The following is a 22,753-nucleotide window of genomic DNA, read 5'->3' as shown; positions in this document are numbered from 1 at the left end:
TAAACTGTCTTTATCTCAACCCATGAGGTTGATTTTTTTTCAATTCTCTTCCCCCATCCCACTGGGTGGGGGGAGTGAGTGAGCGGCTGCGTGGTGCTTGGTTGCCGGCTGGGGTTAAAGCACGACATCTCCGAATCATTAAAGATCTCTGAGCTGTGTTGTTGCCACTGCTTGGTTACTGACCTACACCAGCATAACAATATGGGAACCAAGGATCTGGCAAAACAAACTTTTCTGCTTCCTGTCTTCTAATATTTAGCTTTGGTTTTGAGATGAAAGAAGCACTAATTCCTATTTGTATCCATCCTCATTGCCTGTTTTAGCATTTTTTTAATGTTTACTCAGAAGAACAAGCTTTCTATTACGATTTATTAAACTTAAACATAGCTCGCTTTCCAACTGCTGTGCAAGTACAAGCTGATTCATGGTTACGAACACACTGAAAAGATTTGTTACACCTATCTTACAGGTAACAAATCTGGATCAGCAAGTGGGTGTTTTGTACTATACGAGCAGGATAAAACCCACAATAAATGCCCTGCTTGCCAAAGCACGCGTGGTCAGAAGACGAGGATCACTGCTTCCCTTTCCGGCTGAATAACTTTAAGTTCTTCTTACAGCTTTAAAAAAGCCTCTTCCCCCAGCTTTCATATCTGCATACGGGAACCAGCCTGTTCCTGGAGTGCACATTCGGTCAAGCTTTTAACCTTTAGCTTTCCAGACAGATCGTTTGCTATTATTAACAGAGATAACACACAGAAAGCAAGCAATTTTGGAAGCTACCTTTTCTTCTCTCATTCCTCCCATGTTTTCACAGTCTTAGGGTATCTTGGCACCCTGCAGTGCAGCAGAGAGATAGTTAAGAGAAGGGAAGAAGCATTAAGAGCGTGGCCACTGCCAGCACTGCATCTGACTTCTAAATCACCTACAAATGGAAATGCAGCATATATACACAAACTAGAGGAAATCACCACAAGATTTGACTGTTCAGTATTAGTTTTGCATTATTTCTGATAATTGTCAAAGTAATGGCAAAGATATTTGAAGACAGACTGGTAAATAGTGTGCATTCAAAGTGATCCTGCAGAAAACCGTCAAAAATAGCACGAAGAGTTCTCAGTACCATATGACGTGTTTCTTCACCACTTCTTACTAGTCAAGCTTGGTCTGCCACCAGAGAGAACCAGGAGGTTTCCTCAGCAGCAAAAAAAAAAAAAAAAAAAAAAATCACACTGATTTCTGATTCAGAGCAGTACGATACTTACTTGGGGTAAAAAGAAAAAGGAAGTCCCAGTTATGAATTCCCGTCTTACTTATTTGCAAAGCTTCATTCTCACAGTCCGAAGGGGCTTTCTAGCTTGTTCTTTCGGCCTTTCAGTCATGATCTCCTCCTCTCTACGAAATCACATCTACTACCAGCTCCTTGGGGTCCGTTATGCCAAAACTGACTCCATTTGCCTGTTTTACATAATTACGAAGCAGCAAGAGCCCCATCCATTACTGCAGCCTTCTCCCAGAGTGCGTTTGGGGGTAGGTGGCTCGCACTTCCTCAAAAAGTACTCTACAGCAACAGCAATAGGTCCAAGGAGCAAGAAACTTTAAAACACAGAAGATCTAGCTGCACAGAGGTACGTGTTGCGTGAAAAAAAACGGAACTTTTCTGACCCCAGGAAGCAGGACATTTCTTCTATCTCCATTTTCTGCACGCATGTGAATTTTAAGCAAACCGAAACTCCTCCTGTCTCAGAAAGGGCAGTTTAGATGATTCCCAAGCCAACCCGCTCATGCTACGGATTAAGAGTAATTGCTGCCTCAGCTGCCTCTCCTTCACAGTGTAGACTAAGCCTGTTTATACGCCAAAATACGTACCGTTCTCCAGCCTTGGAGACACGGACTCTCATCTGAGGTCCTGCCATGCTCTCTCCCCTATCACTTTTGTCCATGAACAGGAACAGCCATCTACTTCGTTTTCCTAAGCAGATGTTAGGTAAGATCTGAATTGTAGTGTTAGGGGCTTTCCTACAGCGTCAGTTCTTTCAGAATAGTTTTTCCGATCCTGGCCTGTGCCTAAATTTTAAAGGCAACTCAAAACTGAAAGGGGAGGTTGGCTCATCCTGCCACAGCCAGAGCGCATTTTCCAAATGGCTCTATTTAAAGAATCACCCGTATTAGATAACCTGGGAGCAGGACTGAGTAACCACCTACTGAATTCATCACCATTTCCTGCACAGCCGACTCTGCAGGGAGCAAGAAACAGCAATCTGACACGCAACGGGGCGTAAAGCAAAGGACAGTCACTTCAGTACGTTTTCTCAAAACAAGACTACGTAATATTTTTAGGCACTTTACTGCCCTGCTCATTTAGCATCCGTGTCCCTTGCTCCCCTAAAGCATGTCGGCTGAGCGCTGCCCCACCACCACACAGGACTCCTTCTCACCACTGGAGAAGCAAGCAAGCCTGCCAGAAGGATTGCTACAGGCAACACTGGCCTCGGGAGCTTCAGACAGCAACAGAAAAGCAAGCTGGCATCTAGAAAAGGACATCAAGTTGCTCGGGACACTCGATCTCTTTTCAGTTGCAGCACAGCATAGTTTCACATACACGCATTTCAAATATGCAGAATTTGTATGTGGATATATTATGCCAAAAAATAAGACTAGTAAATTTTCTTGTATTTCATGGCTCCATAACTCTGAGGACAATTTATTACCATGACACAATCAAAGTGACCTCTTAAGCTTCACAGAGAAGCGATACGAACACTTGGATGAATGAGTTATTTAGGTCAAACTCTTTAGAGAACTAAAGGATGCCGTATCTCCAAACAGAAAATGTGGCACAGATGCTCTTCACTGCAGGACTGTGAATACCTCTTCGGGATCTTTCTCAGCAAATGGTCTGTAACAGTACAGACTGTAGCCTGAAATTAAAAGTCTTTTTGTTACCACGTTCGTTCTTTCCCATCTAACCATTTGCGAAACTGTATCCAACTAATTCTTCCCCTGTTGTTCGCAGAATGACACGTTTTTGAGAAATGCATAGCAGGTGCTAAGATTGGAAAAAGACACAAGGAAATCTTTTATGAAGATTTGCAAAGTGAAACTGGAGACCTACCCAGCTAATGCATTTGTTAAGCTTCAGTGCAATTTGCAGAACATTTGACACAGTTTTAAGGGGCTGAGGCAGAATGAAGCCCATCAAGATACTCCACAGAGGCTCTTTCACAGTCCTGAGCCAACGTCTCCCGCTATCTGATCTGATCCCCTTTAGTGCAGCTCCACTAGAAGTAGGAGCTCCTCAGCTGGCTAAGTGAGCTCTGGCACTTTTCCACTAGCTCAGAGGTACCACTGAGAATGATCAGGGGTTGAAATCTGTTAGAAAACTTGCCTACATGGTAGTGAGCTAACTCGAAAGAATTTTAACTACTTGCAAGCATTGCATTCTGATTAAAATCAAATGTATAAACAAGAAAGCCTGATTTCTGAAGAGTGGCTAACAGCTCTCAGCTACATCATTTTTAACAGCCATCAAAGTGATGGCTGTTGGCTGCATGACAAAATTCCCTTGGTAACACAGCCACATATTAGGGCGTTCAGAATATTTCTCTGCAGTGTCCTTTATTAAATATCCTCTTTGATACAGAATATTTAAGCAAAAATAGTTTAAAACCTCTGTTCCGGTAATTCTTACAAGAGTCTTTTGTGTAGTCACTGTTACACCAGCTCATGTTGCCATTTAAGGAATAAATCTTTATCAAATGTCAGGTTTCTCACTGTGCAGAGATCTGTTCCGTACAAAGAAGTCATAAGAGTAGGCACTGGAAAACGCCTATAGAAACCATGAAAACTCTGAATTCCGGTCTTCGGGTAATAAAGAAATTTAACAATTGTGTCACAGACACATAATTCTTAATAAATGAAGTAGCAGAATAGGAAAATGCATCCTCTACAGCTTACAAAAGTCATGGCAGTGCACGCAAGTACAGCAAAAGAGGAGGATACGCCGCAAGCACAGACGCTTCAATACAATGTTGAAGCTTCAGCACAGCGCTGCCCCACTACACCTGGGAGTCTGAATGCTACTTCCAATACTGGAAATTTGTCATGGAACAACCATGTGGCAACTGGCACTACCCACCCAGATGGGATTCTGCCCCACAAAAATCAGACAGCATAAACAGATTCTGCTTTGACTTCTGTCTGCCACAGCTGTTGCACGGCCTGTTTGAGACCCAGACGGTCTCCTTCATTTTATTCTTTTCTATGTAAACCAATAATCTCATTTTTTACATTAATGAACAGTAAATAGACATTTCTTTGGGTCAAAGGATAGCTCCTATAGGTGCAGACATTCTCATTAAATAGATTAGGCTCATCAGGTATCCAGATTAACAAACTTATTGGCACAGGGAAGACGACTGGGGACACAGCATGTGCCCTTGTTGCATAGCTGTAGAGCATACGTATCTCTTATGATGAACATTTCAATCAGAATCCTTTAGTTATAACCAAAACACTATGTAAGGGGTTGCTTGAGGTCAAACAAACCAGTCCCTCCTTTAACAACTTTTCCAACCACTAGGCACGCAGAAGGGGATCGCAGTTCATCATGGGCACCTGTAACAGAATCCAAACAAAATCATATTAGGATGTTTCCAAAGGTTTCTCAAAGGTCAGTGCTGAAAAGAAAGCATTTTGGTTTACATGCAAGAAGTCATCTGGTTCAGCCCCACTTAGTTTCAGAAAGGGACTGCCACCTACTGTTCAGATTGAATTTGTATTTCTGAGAGCAGGAGTCCAAAACTCTTCCTACCCCTCCTACAACAACTATTATCTCATCCCAATCTTTTTGTGCAAGCAAAGAATTAGGCCACACATTACTAAACTCTCCCTATTCAGCATGAAAAGACAACACATTCTGAATTCTAAGAGAACACAGATTTGACCTTCCACTGAACACATTCTGCTGATTAAATAAATCGCTAAAAAAATACATCAGTGAGGCAAAACCAAAAAGACTCCCTTTTCATTGCTGCCTTTTTCCTTTGTTAGAGTGAATCCTTTTGATGTGGATTTTAAATCCTTCTGGCTAGATACGAAGAGAACTTTTCACTGGAGAGACATTCCATGAATTCTTTTGATTTTGTGGTTACTCACTGTAGCAAAATAGTGTCACAGAAATTTGGAAGCTCTCCAGATGACATGTCTGGCTAGGACTGTTTTGCTGTCACTGTTTTTATAAGCATCCAGGCTGTTTTTCATTCATCGTAACTACAGCAAGCTGGAATTTTGTCATTAGAGCAGTTGGAAGATTGGAAATAAATTGTTAATCTTTTGAGAAGTTTGGGTCATCTTTATTCTACTGAGCAAAATGTACTGAACTTTCTACCATACAGAGGATGGGGGGAGGAGCTGCACCATAGCACAGTGTATGGCACGTGCTTGCAGCTCTGATCTCAGCTACAGCTGAATAATTAAATAGCTGCTCCTAAATGTGTGTCAGCTGAAGGAAAAAAAAAAAAGCTCCTTTGTTAGATCATTAAACAAGTCATAACTGTCCTGTTTGTTCACGTGATGTTAACAAAGAGTTAGTCTTCGAGCAAACAGCCAAAGGGATCTCACTTCTGATGCAGCGTGCTCTCTGCACACTAAACCCTGATCAGCAGTCTGCTGGGTCACATTTGCACTCTAATGGCATTTCTTACGTTAGCTGTGCGCAGCAGTCACAAGCCTTCTTTCTTCCATCTTATTGATCAGGGCCATAAGCGAGCACCCTTGCAGTAGCTCTTTACTGTACAGTCAAGTTATCAGTTACATTAAAGCAAATTACATCCAGACTGCTGCAATCCACATTATGACTTTGATTTCCATTGTGGTGAAATCAATAACTCCCTCCACTTGTGATCAGTGTAGCTTTCCTGCCAATTCACCGTATCCTCCTGTCAGTATGCACTTCATGTCTTTATTCATAATATTATTCATAAATATAATTACGTTTCACCTGGCAAAAACCTTATCTTATTTCTAAGTCAATATGTGATATAACAAATCCCGAGAGAGAGCACAACTGTGCACGAAACATCCTCTTCTATTCAATTTCACCCCAGATTTACACTCTTCCCTTCTCATTTTCAGATGAATTTTAAGTCAATTGTAACCAATACTATTCATTAAAACCCAAATTACGTTCCCAGAAAGGGTATAAAACAGCATCAACATAAAGGAATTCAGTGATAAAAGTATCTCTGACATCTGTGCAAGGAAGTTTAAGATACTAGCTGAAGAGATCATGTTGAGAGCTTTTCCCATTTGTAATAGGTACCAAAGAAGGCAGGACAGGAGCATCCAAGAAGGAGAGTATCCAACTGGCATGTGACAGAAACCAAGACTATTTGCAAAAGTAGTTAGTATCCAAAGCATGAGATCAAGCAAACTGTCTAATGTCAAAGCACAAGTTTTTTGGATAAGACTCCTAAATGTAGATGGCTAATGCCATTTCAAATGCCCTAAATGATCCATGCAGCCATGTGATCTCTACACCTTCCAGAGCAGCGACTAGAGGCCAGAAAGGATACTCTTGGGCATCTCAGATGGCACCAGAAACCTACCATTAGACAAATGAATGTGACCCTTTGTCTGTGTTTCAGGAAAAAAGCAAAGATAGTAAAGTGCTACAAAGCAGAAGAAAAACAGAATCAAAAGTAACAACCAGGAGGACTGCTCTCACAATAAAATTCTAAACAACAAGGTTAGAGAAGAGATGAAAACATGGGAGTTATAATAGAGACACGAAAATAAAGCAGAGATGACAATTTTAATGGCAGAGACAGAAAAAGGCAGATTTAGTAGGCTGTGAAAAGGCTTTGGTATAACAAATCTTAACAATCTTAAGGTTTGTTATAAAAATGCCTATCTAATTCTTAAAGAAAGGAGTCACAGACCCCACAAATTGCATGTGGGAGCTGACATCATTTAAGCTGACAGAATTTTATTAAAAACATCTGGAAAACTTTCCTAGGAAAGAGCTTAATTAAAATTTTAGCCTCTGGCATTTTTTCCTAATGCAATTATGCATTACTCAATAGTGGAAAATTACAATGAAAACAAAGCATATGTGAAATGCTGCAGCCATCTATTTCAAACTAAACCATTTACCCATCATTGTTGCTTCCTTCAAGAATTTGTAGCTGGTTTCAAATGTCATCTGTTGCAGAGGGGAGGAGTTGGACTGAATTCCAAAACGATTCAGTGGTTTATAAAATCCTTCAAAACACATGTAATCTGCCACAAGTGAAAGGTGCCGAGGGTCTACCACAATTCCTAAGAACACAAGAAAGAGCAATCATCAGAGCACTCAAAGGCTAAGGGTTTGGTTTTGTTGTTTTTTTTTTAAATAAATCAGGTCTAAATTAAACTCCCTGAATCGAATCAACATGGAGAACATCTCTATTAACATTCTTCTGGCAGTTGCACCTCTTTGTGCGTAGCCGGCTTAACTGCTCCCCTCAAATATCCAAGAGAGGCAGACCTCACTGTAACATAAAATAATATCTCTCCAGGGAAACTAAAACATCAAGAATGCTGTAAGGCAGCAGAGTTTCTCTACATAAAATCAGTGAGGTCTGCATCATCTTTGTTTATGCAGAAGGGGATCACACATCCATCCATTCGTGATGGGACAGAGCTCTAGCCCCTCACCTGGTGGCCTGCATTAGCTAGGCACCGGAGTCAGAAAGGTTCTGATATTTTCTGTGCATGGTATTAGGCATCCACAGAAAACCCCGTTTAGGCTAAAAAGAAATTGCACTTATTTTTGAGTAATGCTTGTGGAGTCAGTGTAATGGGGGATCATTAACAGCTCTGTCAACATTTACCTAGCAGTTCTTGAACAACTTGAAGGTCAGACCATTCTGGGCTGCCAGCTGGCAAATCTGTTCGATATAACTGGTTGCTGAAATTCCCACGGTATTAATCTTCCCTCTTTTCAATAGTTTAATTCATAGCAAGACTTAGCTCACTTAAGGCAAATTCAACATGCCTAACTTTAGCAGCCTATGAAGTCTGGCATCTTACCTAAGCTAGTTACCTGGACTCTCTGAATAATCTATGCAGGGAGACAAACATTCAGACAATGCAGCACAGCTATTTTAGGAAAGACATAAAAACTCAACTACAAAGGGAGCCTAGACTCCCATCATTAAAAAGCTGGAGTGAGGCAAGACTAATCCAATTCTCAGGGCCACTATACAAGTCTAACAGTTAGCTTCCTCAGACGTCAATAGTTAATTCGTCTGGACCTTCCAGCTTGCAAAAAATAAATATACCAGAATAGAAAAGCTCTGTGAAGGGGGGAAAAAATTCAACCTTGTCTAGTGAATTTTCTACTAATTAAATGGAACCTAATAATTAACTAACGAAGTCTTCACAGAAGGCACTATAATGATTAAAACAATGAAAAGGTGCAACTTAAAAATACACACATAAATGAAAAGATCATGCAAAACCATAACTCTGTAAGCACAGTGGCTGGGTTTTCCCATCTTAATGATAATAAAGACTATCTTTAAAAATACAAAGAAATCTTACCATATACAGCAAATACATCTTTTATTTCCTTTATAATCACCCTCAGAGCAGATTCAATTCCATAATTCTTAGCCATGGCATGAATATCATTGGAATAAAGTCTGTTCAGGTCCAAAATCTGAAAGCAAAAAAACCACGGATACAAGTTAGGACAGTAGTTACTCTGTATTTCCAAACAACTTAAGCTAAGCTAAGATAGCTTTTTTCTGCCATTTTTCACTAGCTTAAGCAGCACCAACAGTTACAGAACAACTAGGCAGCAGCTCAGAGTCACATACAGACAAAAATGATTCTGGGGATTTATGTTTAAGCTAGTGATCCCAGTAATTACATACGTGAATATATAGTGATTATATGAATGAGTAAGAGTACTGGAATCAAAAAACTCACCACAGGAGAAAACGATCTGAAATTAGAAAAAGCAAACTAGCAAACCATCCCAAGCAGCAGAGGAACATGTTAAAGTCTTCCAAGTAACATGCAATGCCCAGTCTGTCTCAGCCAGCCAAAACTTTTAGCAAAAGCAGTAGAGAAGATGTAGCTTAAAACAATCCTGTATTTGTAGAGTTATGGGCTAGATGGCATAACAGAACTGTTCATCTCCAAGTACTGCAATTGATTTAGATGGAAGAACTCCCTCAAGTAACATTTAGAGAGACAGTTAGAAGCATGGTGTGAATTATCTGTCATTAGACACTGGGCTGCTGCACAAAAACTGATTTGCAAGCTGCCCTTGAGAAAAGGCTCTGCTGAGCTCTGAACACATCTAGGGGTAAAAAGGAAGAGGAAGAGAGTTTAAGAGCTGAAAAGGATACACATCACCCTGCTAAATTTAAATGGCATCCATCATCCACCATCTCCCCCTAGAACACAAGAGATCATTCAAGTTCAGGATTATAAATAGATTACATACATCAGAGTATCTGAACAGCTCCGCAAGGTTTATCCCTTCGGTATGCAGAATGAGTTCCTTCTCTCCTTGCTTATTGGTACTTTCATTCAACAAGCATCGTGTGATCCCCTTCACTTCATGAATGACTGTGCTTCGTGTGAGAGAGACAAGCAAGGAGGAGATATCAAAGTACACCTTCATCAATGGAAGTGTCAATGAAACCTAAGAGGAAAAAAACCGACGTAGTGTTGCTCTGTAAGGAAGCTTGAACATCAGACTCAATAACCAGCCTACTTCTTGTTAGGCAAAAAGTAGACAACTGGAATTACCCTAGTTGTGTGTTTAGGAACATAAACATCTGACTAGAATTACATCTGAACGATACTAATATGAACACTCCATCCCAGGATTATTCATCCACATTGCTTTCAAGATCTCTGAACTCACACTGATCGGGTTTTTTTGGGTGGCCTTTTTTTGGGGGGGGGTGGGGGTGGGAGGGGAGTGTGTGGTATGTGTTTGTTAGGTTTTTTGTTTGTTTGTTTTTTAAGATGTTTAGACTTTTTCAACAGTCCAGCCATCACACTTATTCATCAAGAGCTACACAGTGGTGCATCATATATTTAAAGATTAAAACACAATAAACCTGTCAAAAATCTGTTTTTAAAAAGCAGCTTCATCAGGTGTTCTGAAAGTTAGAAGTTACTAAAAATTATGTCAAGAACTACATTGGTACTGCCACTTTTCTCCATTAACATAGGATCGCTGAGACAAAACAGCAGCACTGCACTGAAAAGATCCATTTGTGATGGGAGCTACATGCAACCATTGCGCAACCACACACAGATGTTTCAGGCACCACCATCTTACCTCACACCAAAGTTCATTTTTGGTGTCAAATGTGTAATCCTGTATTGATGAGTGGCTGTCCAGAACAGCATTTACTCGCAACTCTGCTGACTGAAGTAACGGATCTTTCTCTTTTTTAGTCTGAGACATAAAGGAAAGATGTTGAGATTCATCACCATCTGCTCCGTTCTGATCTTCTTCAGCACCAGGAGTCCCTTCTTCTTTTTCTGATTCAGCCTCTTCATCTTCTAGACGCTCGTCAACGTTTTCTTCCCCATTCTCTTCTTCACTCTCATAATCAACCTGCAAAGAAATAATGTTGTATTTATCTGAGCCAGAACATGTACAGAAACAAAGTGTATCATGAAGTTTTATTCATGAATATTCTTGACAGCTGAGTTGCAAGTATCTTGCCTATGACACAATGAAAATGCAATTCTGTTGTAAAGAAAATAATACAACAGATTCAGTTCAGTCTCTATTTCTTTATAATCTTGCCATTATTCCTCAATACAGTCTGGGATGCTACAGGTTATCGGGACTGTAGCAGAATTTAGTTTTCTCCCCCCGAAAAAGGCTCTTCCCATAATCCAACTCTGATGATGGGATTCCCTCAGGATTTTCAATTACCCTACCCTCTTGCTGAAATTACAGCAACTCATCTTTTAAGCAGTAATTATGAAGCAGTGAACACAGAGAAACATGCAGAGCCAGGGAGAATATTTACTAAGAACCACAGTTAAGTTTTAAAAACAATTAATGGCATGAAATTAGCAAGAGGTAAAGTTAAGGTGAACTACAGCACAGACAACCTGATTGCCAGACACATCTGCCCAATGCCTGAAGAGCAAGGCTTCGGAAAAACGCAGATCTCTTCCATTGCTAACCTGCATGGTTCTGTATTACTCTTAAAGGACAGCACTGACCAGGCTCAACTATGATGACCAAGGTCATCACAAGTCTCAGCCCACATCTTCTGCTATAGTTTTTCTCTCATCCGAATCAAAACTGATCAGCACAAAGCAGAGACTTTCCTATCTCCTTCCAAGTTGGGTTTGGTTTTTTTCAGCATTTTGTTTCAACGGAAGCTTTCCTTCCCAACTCAAACCAAGGCAGAGGAAACTGGGAATTAAAGTGCAGTGCTGAGCACCTATAAAATCATTACCTCTTCTTCCTGGTTCTTCCTCCGTTTTGCTTCTGTAGCATCACCATCCCCTTCATCAGCTTCTGCATCAACAATGTTCTCTTCTTCCTCTGCTGGAGCTTCCTGATTATTCTGTGTCTAGAAATCCATGACAGACCAGATAATCAGGCTGACTGATAGGAAGCATCAACTGCACCAAAAGGCTTTAGCCAAACATTTGGAATTTAACAATCCCTTGTTCAATGTTCTACCTTTAAGGACAAATTAATTTCTATAAGCCCACTACTATAAAGAAATAATGAACTTACGCTCATGATAACTTTAACATTAAACAAGATGAACATCTACAAGATAGATAAGCTATCAGCCTGTTTATATGACAGTCCTTGATGGGAGAGGAGTTGCAGAAGGAACATGCAAAAGCCTTTCAATGAAAAAACGATCTTCCCCAAAGTTTTGACAACCACTGCTACAACAGGACATGGATCTGGGAGCAAACAGCGAGTAATATGCTTTTATCTCACTGAGGCTAAAATAAACAGGCATTTTCCGAGTACGGTCTTAAGTAAATTAGGATTTAACACACAATAACTTTAATTTCCTTGTTAATTTTATGAGAATGCAAAGACAGTTTATGCATAAAGAAAATACTTAAGAAGTTATTTAGTATTCACACATTTTGTGTTTGCATTGAAACATGCTAACGTTTTTCCAAATTCTGGTTCTCAAAAACAGGTAAAGGAAGTGAGGCATTTTTCAGGTAATGTTTTTCTGTACCTTGTCTTGGTCACCATCTATATCTTTCCGAGTTGCCTTCCGGGTGCTGACTTCAGTAAAAGATGCCATCTTTGCATTCTTCCTTTTAATTGCTTCCAGAAAAATTTTGAAGAACCTGAAAGAAGCAGCAACCCTGAATGTCAAAGCTCGGTAGTACCGCAGTCAATTTCAAGTTGTCAGGAAATTAATTTATTTTGTTTAAGCCGCCAGTCAACTCATGACAGGACGTATTCTCTGGTGGATGCAAAAGTACTTCCAGGATAAGGCAAGTAATTTTTCTTCTTGTCCCTTTCCCATTCCTTTAGGAATCAAAAGGTTGCTATCATCTCTCTTACAATCACAGATGTAACCATTCATCCAAAGCTTAAAATTAGAAGCTCATCTGGACATAAAATCTGCACATCAAATTGACCTTCAGAAGACATGGTTTACTACTGGACTTTTTTCTTTTTTAAACAAATGAGCACATGGGAAATTGTTAAATAAAGTAACCCAGCTTGAACTCATGTGGCCTGAAGGAGGAAGAAATCAATTAAGCCTTTCTGCAAAACAAAAATAGCTTTCAATAGACCCTTATCATTAAATGTTCTACTTTTAACTACACACATTTGGCCAGACATGGGGAAGGAAGCAGGGGAAAAAAAGAAAGGGACAAAAAAAAAAAAGCCAGCCTTTTCTGATTTATTTTTAAAAAATAATAAAAAAAATTAAGGTTTAGTTCTGTTCAATGAGAGCACCAAGAGATACCTAAAGTATTCAAACATTTTTGCTGGTAATAAATGTTTAAGCATCCAAAGATAAGGAATGAGATGTTGCTTATATGGCTCTTCGAGTATATCGAAGACACGTGAAAGATCTGCCTTGATACAATTCTGCACTGTCACCACACCACAGATCCACAGTTTTATTCAAGACATAAAAAGCAACTGTGTAGATGCTTCTGCAAGCACATCTGCAGGAAGCTGTTGCTCTGAAAGCCATAGCAGCAGTAATAAACAACATGCAGTGACCCTTAGAGCCCATGGAAAGGCAAAAGAAGAACAAATATTAAAGTATCTGAAAGCAAACTCACCTTGTTTCCATGAAGTGCAAGATCTCCCTGGGCTTCACACACTTCTCCTCTCGGTAATATTCATGGGGCAAGAAATGGAATTTGATTTTGTAGAGGCGATGTTTGTTCTGCTTGCACTTCACACGCAGGGATTCCTCTATCTCAACTTTCTGCAAGACCTACAAAAGCCCCAAGTAGGAACGTTACTCCTTTGATGAAGACACTTCATTTACTTCCTGCAATTCCAATGCTTTCCACAGAAGACCAGAATTACACAAGGCTAACTGGCAAACTTTTCTGGAGGCTTTGTGGCAGCTCCTCGGCAAAACCACTCTACCCTATTGCACACTTTTCGGCTTAAACTCCTCCCAACAATTAACTTGGACAACTGGGAGAACAGCCTCACCTCCCCACCTGACTCCTTCACAAGAGACTACACTTCTTAGTGGGCCAACAGCTTCATTTTACTCACCCATGCTCATTGAGCATGACTATTTCAGCACAGAGCTGAGTCTTAACTCTATCCTTGCTGCTTTCAACTTGAAAGAGTAAGACAGAAGAGGGTAGGGCATGCAGGAGAGCACACGAAAGACTGCACTCCTAGGAAGAGAGGGAGCACAGAATACGTCAGACTTCAGTATATCGAGTTTCCACGGAGCCACATGTTTCACTTCTATTGAGCACAGCCACTTGTATGACATTAGGAAGGGGTGGGGGACAAACAGAAAGGTTTCTGCTATGCCAGTCACAGCCAGATTAGCTTGTCTCAGAGACAAAACAAAAACCCTCCAATTCTAGAGACTGACAAAAATGAGCTTGAGAAAAAGCCAAACAAGGCTATCGCAGTAAACATAAATCCTCCCTGCCGTTATACTACTTACCCTTCCTTTACGTTCTATACAGTTTGTAGCCTGTGACAATGCTCTACAGGTTAAATTCAATTTAAGTCTCACACAGCCACAGTAACTGCAATTCCTTTCAATGCTCCAATTCCTAGCAGATATTACAGGTTCAGTATTCAAGAGGTGAAAAGAAAGGACCTTCTCATCTTGCGCTCACAGATAAGCCTTCAAAAACGGAAACTGCTACAAAGCCAGACCAACTGATGAGCTCAAACAGGAAATTTTGTCTTGCTGACTCTCAAAGGATACACTGAATAGGAGGCTCACCTCAGCTAAGCACACTCTTGTGAGCTGTTTCTTAAGCTGTTTCACCTTCTTGAGAGCTTTCTTGGTATTGAATACAGGAACACTCATCGTTGGCGTTTTAATATTTGCACTGGCCACCATCAATATCTCCCGCAACCTTTAAATAAAGAAAGATCTTTCAAATTAACTGATAAAAGCACTATGCAATCAAATAAATATCTAGTTCATTTAATTAGGCAGCATGCAGCAACTGCCAGTTCTACCAAAGCCATATGCATCAAGAGCTGTGGTTACCACTGCACTGCTCCTTTTCACTTTTCTCATTCCTCATCAGGCTCAGCACAACAGTAGCTCTACTGCTTCAGTTATATTATCACCCCAATTACAGGAAGAGAATAGAGATGATAATAAATTGTTCCAAGAACAGAAGAACTAATGAAGCCTATTTCCTACAGATGCATAATGTATGCTTCCTCATACTTTCTCCCCCTCCCCTGCTTCTCTAAAGTAACACAACCATCTCCCACCTAAGGCATCACACAGCTATGTACAAGGCCAGGCCCAGCACCCATGTTATTCAGAACAAACTGATGACTGGCTGGTAAACATGTGCACGCTGATAAAGTCACTGTCACCAAACAGAAGACCCAGGGGAAACCTGGCTACTATAAAACAGGTCTCTTTCCACTTAGGTGATAATACTACTAAACATGCAGATTTCATAGTTGCAGTGAAATTTTGTGTGTGAAAGAAATAGGTTTAAAAGTTAGTAGGGAGAAGAAGAGGTCGTCAGAGGACAAACCCACAAAGCACCATTTCTTTAGGCTTATCCTGTACTGACTAAAATACAAAACCAAGTAAGCCATTTGCTACACATCAGATAAGAGTAAGGGGCCTTCACAGATATCTTGTATCTGGAAAATGAACCAAAACAACCGTAAAATTGTAAAACATTAAAATAGTTCTGAACAAGCACAATTTAAAATTAAACTGAAGGATCATTTGCCCTCAAGATTACATATATACCTGCCAGTGAGATTAAGCACTATTACGTAAGTGCCAAAAATGGCAAAGGACCCATTGAGAACACAGTTTTCTCACCTTGGAATACCCAGTGTGACATTCATTTCACCTCTGCCAGCAAAGTGGAAGGTGTTCAGAGTCATCTGTGTGGAAGGTTCCCCAATACTCTGAGCTGCAAGAAGACCCACAGCTTCTCCTGGGTCACAAAGAGATCGCTGCCACTTTAAATACAACAAATCCTTTAATCTGAAGACAGGAAATAAGAGCTTTAGCTCAATGTAGTACAAAATAAAGAACTCTGAAGAGACTGAAACATTGCTTAGTTCAATAAAGTTACCTCTTTCAGCCAACTTCTCCTGGTAGCTTATAGATAAATACACTCCAGAAACTGTAAAATTGTCTATCCCAATCTGATCTGACAAACACAGCCCATTAACACAGAACTGGGGCCTTGGCCAAACTATATTTTAGTTCTGATGCTAATTCCCAGAATGTGAAAAGAGAGTCCATTTACTCCCACTTGCTCATCTTAACTGCCTTGCTAACTCCATGGTGTGGCAAGAGTATATTTTATTTTTTAAGTGTTACTGTAAAGTATTATTTTATATGTAGGGGGACAGCAACATGTTGCTGTTATTCCATAAGGGCTTTGGCAAAGCCCTTAGCAGCACGGAAAATTCAGGTTTGGAAGAAACGGATAACCAGGGCCTCTCCACTGCACACTAACCACACTTGGCTTTCAAGAACCATTCTGAAACCCACTACTTTGTTTCACAAAGGTCACAACAAAAACAAGAGTTGATAAAGACTTTTCATCTTTAGCAAACTCAGTCCAAAAATAGGTATTTTGGTTTTTGGCTCAGTGTAAAGAAGTAAAGACACAGAAGTTATTACCTATCAGAAGAAAGCGCTGGGCGCCTATAACTTCGTCTGTTCTCAGATTCCCATTTGTTGATATAATCTTCGACTCCATTTTCAAATGTTTCTGAAACAGATGCAAAATAAGTATCTGGACGCCAAACACCAAGGCTTGGGTCAGGACACTTATTTGTCTTCTTCAGATATTTTCTTCGTTTCTTCTCATCTAGTTCATACCACATCTTCAATAACTGAAAATAAGAGGAGATTTTTAAGCAGACTGGTTTATCCACAATAAGACCAAAACCAAATAACACTGCTTCCACCAGCAATCAAGCAATAACAAAGGAGGAAAAGATTACCTGCATAAAACTTAAGGGTGTACGTAACACAGCAAACAACTCAGCTACAAACATGGTGTTCTCCATTTTCTGATACTTAACACTTTTGATCCCAAATGATTTCAAGATTCTTTACAAGCCTGAAATAGTCAGACTTGCCTATCCATAGTAACTACTCCAGAAATCAGTGAAATACAGCCCTCTAAGAATGATTTTAACTTGGAACTGAAGCCCATCAACATACTTCTATCTTTACTTCTAGCTGACTACCACCTCGCCTGTCTAAAGCTGGCATGACAAAGGAGCTTCTCTGATTTTCAGTTGTCAACATTCAAGCCCAATAGTCCAGCACAGACCTTAAACATAGCTTGCATCTTATGCATGCTGATCGGTTTTATTCCTGTTCTTCAGTTTGCTAGTCTTTCAAGTAACATTTCAAATGTTGCATTTAATAAAGGAAAAAGTTAATACCGACTTAAAAAAAAAAAATCAATACAGAAAATGAGCTAAACCTATCTTTTACATGCCTTGCTGTTTTATGACGGAGGAATTGGCTTGTGACATGGAAGTCTGTCCACTGAGCTTTATAATATACCGAGACAGAGATAAACATGTATCTATATCTACCTATCTACTGAAGGAAAAAATGAACAAACAGTAAATGAATCCCCAGGCCAGATTGTTTTGAACATTATCAAAAGTGCCAATAGCGACAAAAAAATCAGCATAGCTGAATAAATGAGCCAGTGATTAGGCATAACATTTGCAGACAAGCTCGCAGAGTTATGTATCTCAACACCTTTGACTTGGAGTTTCATGCTAACTGTCCACATTCTACCAGGGTAAATTCCTTGTGAAAGCAGGGCTGTGAAGCAGCACTTGTTTGCATTTCATGTTCATACATACAATCTTCAATAGAAGCCATAACATGCAGATTAGTGCCCTGATGTACAAGAGGCTTAAGCAAGAGTACTTTTTTGAAACACTAGGCAGGGCTGGGCTCAGCCCTCTCATCTTCGTATTTAAACAGGCTCTCATCCAGCTAGCAGATATGTGTCCATCCAAGAGAGATCTACTCTGCGTACATGAAAAAACCCCAAACAACCCACCACCAAACAAACAGACAAAAACAATCCCCCAAAAGCACCCGCAAACATGGGCTGTCTTCTAAAACCAGCTTTACCTCAGTGTTTTTGGCCTCTGCCCTAGCACTAGGGCCCACAGACTTTAATAAACGAATCTCAGCTTCATCACCCACACAGCTGACATATGATTCCTTCAAAAGGTAATTTGTATAAGTAGACTGTGAAACACTTCAGGACATAAAAAGCCATTTAAAAAAAAAAAAAAACCCACTGAATTCTGCAACTTTTTTAAAGGGCTTGGTCAATTCAACTGCTTCTGTGTTACCTGTAAAGTAGCAGGATCTCTTCCATTTTTTATTTCTCCTCCTGGAATCTGTGCTTTTACACTTGCCATTTTCTTTTGGGAAAACATCAGAAAACCTCCTTCTCTTTGCACAGAGTTTTGGTGCCTGGCTCGCCACTTCTTGATGGCTTTGAACTGCTGGTTAGTTTGGTGAGACTCCATCCTTGCTAAAGCTTCATCCAGATGGTGTGTCTTCTGGATTACCTGTAAGAAAGTTATCTGTATGATTATTCTTCTCTCTATGCTCACTGTAGCAGAAAAGGCAAAGCAAACTGAAAAGGTCATCTGCTGCCACTGAAAATGTTCAGCTGCTGTAAAACAATTTTCATAATTGGTTTTCAACCCCACTGAGACAAAACTCATTATATCTTTATGTGACTATTGCCATTCTTTAATAAGCAGTGATGATACTGGTAAAAGGAAGTTAACCAAACTTGACAGACTGAAGAGTAAAGTCATCTGTGTTGAATCCAAGTACAGAGTTAGAACAGACAAGAATAGGGAGAGCGCTTGGTGCTCTTCTGAAATTGAGACTGCTTAAATCATGCCACAGACTTAAGATTCGCTTCCATATTTTGAATACAATGGCAAATAAAAATGTAGGTTAGTCTAAGAGTGACAGAGAGAAACAACTATGCCACTGGATCCCTAACAGATACGCCAGATGTTAACCGTGCATTTCAGTCTCCCCCTTCACCCCATATCAATACTTAAGATTTAGGTGTTCTACCTCATAGTTTTCTGCAATGAAAGGAAACTGCTCAGGCTGTAAGAACTGAGTTTTAGGGATATCAAGCCCATCTTCTCCATACAGAAACTGCACCACACTGCCATCACTATCTCGTACAGTCAGGTCATACTGAACTACCAGTCCTTCCAAATGTTTTATGATACACCTGTTCCGGAGAAACAAACAAACAAACAAACAAACAAACAAAAACGCTGTTAAGAGGCTACAAAGCAACAAGGATGATATAACTCTAACACGAAAAATACTGTTTTCATTCATGTCTTGAGTGCACTTAAAGGCTGATCAGGAATTCTGGAAGCCAAAAAATCATACAGACATGACACACAGGTGAAATGCATAATGATATTCCAAAGCTTTCTGCATGTTGCTCCCTCCAGTTTCCTTGGACTGAAGTGACTTAAAATGAAATAGCAAATTACTCTATTTCTGCTGTCACTCTTAAACAGTTGTCTGAAAGAAGGGGGCATCCTGCCTTTAGAACCCCCCACTACCCTCTGAAACAATTAAAAAGTTCCATCTTCTTCTATATACTGGAGGTGTTGCTTGAATAAAGATGAGGGCCACACAATGTGGCCAAGAAAAACTAGAGTTGCCTGGAATTTGTACATCTTTACTTGTATCAGGAAAAAGATTTCTCCAAAAGGAAAAGTTGCTGCTGCTATGTGCCAGAGATAAGTTAGAGGTGATAAAGTTCCACTTGATCTAGTCCTCTAGAAAGTCGGCCTTAGAACAAACATTCAACACTCAGACAGTAAACACTTTTCTAAAAAGCGAGTACACTGAAGTTAACCGAAGCAATACAGGTGCTTCTTCCAGTCTATGGTACTCTACAAAAAAACCAAACAAACAAAAAACCCAAACAAACAAAAGGACCTTTTAAAGGCTCAAATTCTAAAACAAGCCTCTTACCTTTGTAGGTACCCAGAACGGCTGGTTTTGACAGCTGTATCCACGAGACCTTCCCTGCCAGCCATGCAGTGAAAGAAGAATTCCTAAACATAAGCACAATACCATCAGCATTCTGCTGAGAAGTACACCAAGACCAGTAATTTATGCTCTTTCTCAAAAGCTACATATGAAAGTAGGGTGAACAAAGTTGATTTATCTATAATCGCAGACACTCTGTATTAAAATATCAAGATTTAAATAAACTTCAGTATAGGCACAAGCAGTATTAAACTTACAGAAGGTTTGATCCCAGTGAGAAATCTGCCAGTCACAAATCCTCCTGAGCTCGGAGAAAAATCGTAAGGCTGGAAACATGGCAGCGATTTGCCAGATGCCATCAGTGGGGGTCTTCGACCTTCCAACTCAATCTGGCCCAGCAAACAAGAAATCTAAATGTGGACAGGAAAAAAGGAAACATCACTTTTCCATCCAACTTTTTGCTTACATTAGTTCAACAATTTTTCTTGAAAGAACATAGTAAAAAAATTAAAACGTTCACTAAATGTTCTTTAACTAAATGTCGACATGTTCATTAAGTGTTCTTGCTACTGATGGGCAGAAAAGGCATGTAGATCCCATCTGGTCTTTTTAAATTATTCCACCCCGCTGACTCTCCACATTTCCATTCTCATTCTGTATGTTTATTTTAATACAAAGAGATGTGAAACTAAAAATATCGTAAATATTTTTTTGGTCCCCACATTACCCTCACCACCTCTCAGCAGTGTACGAAAAACAGAACAAAAACCCCAAAACAAACCCCTCTCTCTCTCTCAAGCTTTGCTCATTCTCTCTCATCAGAGACAGAATTTTAGATGGCCTTTTTATATAGTGTTTCTTGCTTGCTGTCTGTGTTTCAGAAAGCAAAATGAAAAAGCATCCTTGCCATTTCTACCAAAATCAAAGTAAGATTTAGTTGTTCCTATTCAGTAGTGGAAGAAGGAAACAGAGGGGTCAGTCTCCAACAGAGGCCAGGAAAAGTTCTTTCTCCTACAGTAGATTTGTTTGTATAATCCGCAGCATTCCTTCTAAGAAGAAGGTCTGCTGTTTCTATAAATCCTAATATACTGAAAACTGATTCAAAAATAGAAGGTTATAATAAACATCGACTCTCCTCCATCACCCACTGAGGTCTTTATTACATTCTTCTAAAATTTTTCCATTCCAAAGGCTTCTATTCCCAAAGCCTAGAATAAAAATCTTACTTTTGTATTAGATATCCACACAAGAGCTTCTCAATAGCTTACATTCTAAGACAAATCACATCAACACATGTAGCTGCTAAGTATTCCAGCTGTCATTACCTGCATTGTATTTACAGTGGATCCTTTGGCTCCTGACTGTACCATCAGCTGCAAATTGTTCTCTGGAAAGCTCCTGTGGAGACCAAGGGGCATACAAACCTAGACAGTTGTGGTGGGGTGAAGGGAACAAAATCAAACCATTATTAATAAGATAATAAACCAAAGCAATTCCTGTTGAAGGCTTTAAGAAAGTGAAACGATGAGTAATCACAAACATTCCTATTTATAATTTTAAAAGCATTTTGAATATTAAGCCATCTTCTCATTCAGGGAGTACAAGGTTGAGGTGGCGAGGCAGTTTGTGAAGCCTCATGCTGGGGACAGACGGAAAGCTTCAGCCTCCACACAGTCAGGCACCCCTCATCAACATTAAATTAACTTAATAAGAAAGTCTCCAAACAAGTTTAGTATACACAGATGCCTCGATGCCAACCTTGTTAACTTCATTGTTGTAATTGTTTACTTCCTCCTTGAATTTCAGATCAACCATGTTAAAATCCCTCTGGTCTTTGCAGAGATGGGCATCCTGCCATTTCCCTTGGACTTCCTCACGTGATGCTGTTTCTGGCAAATTAAGAGCAGCTCTAACAGCCTGAAAGTAAAATAAGGTGGTTTTTAGGTATGAAGCAGGCATGATTAAACAGGGCAGGATTTAAAAAAATTGTAATTATGGGGGAAAAAAAAGAATTCTGCAAGACAGACTTACTTCAATACCATGCTGGCTTGACTTTTCAATGATTTTCTGTCTTTTGTGGTCTGCTTCAGGTTTAACCAAAATATCTTCAATCCCTGTTAAAGAAGGGAGACAGAGCACATAATGATCTAAACTGAAAAAGAATCGAGGAAGGAACCGCATTTGGTGTCAGGGATTTTGAGAGCAAAGAGCTGGAGAGGAAGTCACAATTAAAGATATAATAATTGTTAAAATCAGCCTAACTGCAGTTCGACAAGAAAAAACAATTCTGAGTGTTTTTTTGAGGGAGAAGGCATAGGCTGTCAAAAAACCCATGCAACATCAACTAAGCTAAGCATTAAGGGTGCAAAATCAACTTCTTAAGTTAGGAAGTCTTAACTTCAACAGTGTCTATAAAACCTTAATCGGTGCACTTGCACAAACAAATGTGTTACAGACCAGCCACATGAAACTGTTTTTTCTCTTCCATCCACTTCAAAGCTCCTATTAGCTGAACTTTGCAGAATCTGTCATTTCCTAGCTTTTTTTAAAAAGTTAAACTAAAAATACAGACCCTTGTGATGACAGGACCAGGAGAACAACAGTTTAGAACAAATCAAAGGTTGGAACCCTAACTCCTGTAAGCTATTTGTAAGGACTCCTGCGAAAGTCACTAAAATGGTCACTAAAACGGCTGGAGCATGTGATGGACGAGGAGAGGCTGAAAGGTGTGTTTGTCCTTTAAAGACACAAGGAAACAAAATTTTCTTCAAGAGGAAAAACATTTTGACAATGTATATGATCAAATGCTGCCACAGGGACCCAGAGAGGTTGTACAATCACCATCCCTGGAGATATTCACAACTTGACTGGACACAGCCCTGCGCAAGCTCACCTGGCAGGACTTGCTTTGAGCAGGGAGCTGCGTTAGATCACCTCCAGAGGTTCCTCCCAGGTGAAGCGTACAGCAGTTGTAGGGG

General features: G+C 39.9%; 1 protein-coding gene across 1 annotated transcript in view; it reads right to left on the bottom strand.

The window, feature by feature from the left end:
- Positions 1-3,436: 3,436 nt before the first annotated feature.
- Positions 3,437-22,753, bottom strand: part of POLR1A (RNA polymerase I subunit A) — a 36,250-nt gene continuing 16,933 nt past the window's right edge. Inside the window, exons 17-34 of the mRNA XM_050895683.1 lie at positions 21,807-21,889; positions 21,534-21,692; positions 21,101-21,199; positions 20,033-20,185; positions 19,758-19,840; positions 18,828-18,993; positions 18,080-18,301; positions 16,365-16,579; positions 15,549-15,716; positions 14,469-14,604; positions 13,321-13,478; positions 12,249-12,363; positions 11,493-11,609; positions 10,349-10,630; positions 9,500-9,700; positions 8,587-8,704; positions 7,156-7,320; positions 3,437-4,617 (exon numbers count right to left, since the gene is read on the bottom strand). Of these exons, the coding sequence (XP_050751640.1) occupies positions 4,517-4,617; positions 7,156-7,320; positions 8,587-8,704; positions 9,500-9,700; positions 10,349-10,630; positions 11,493-11,609; positions 12,249-12,363; positions 13,321-13,478; positions 14,469-14,604; positions 15,549-15,716; positions 16,365-16,579; positions 18,080-18,301; positions 18,828-18,993; positions 19,758-19,840; positions 20,033-20,185; positions 21,101-21,199; positions 21,534-21,692; positions 21,807-21,889 (2,741 nt within the window). The 3' untranslated portion in view covers positions 3,437-4,516. The remainder of the gene's footprint in view (positions 4,618-7,155; positions 7,321-8,586; positions 8,705-9,499; positions 9,701-10,348; positions 10,631-11,492; positions 11,610-12,248; positions 12,364-13,320; positions 13,479-14,468; positions 14,605-15,548; positions 15,717-16,364; positions 16,580-18,079; positions 18,302-18,827; positions 18,994-19,757; positions 19,841-20,032; positions 20,186-21,100; positions 21,200-21,533; positions 21,693-21,806; positions 21,890-22,753) is intronic.

The sequence above is a fragment of the Gymnogyps californianus genome, chromosome 4 (genome assembly GCF_018139145.2).
Source record: "Gymnogyps californianus isolate 813 chromosome 4, ASM1813914v2, whole genome shotgun sequence".
NCBI classification, from domain to species: Eukaryota; Metazoa; Chordata; class Aves; order Accipitriformes; family Cathartidae; genus Gymnogyps; species Gymnogyps californianus.
The sequence above is the reverse complement of the archived record's forward strand: the minus strand, read 5'-3'. Positions and strand labels throughout refer to the sequence as shown.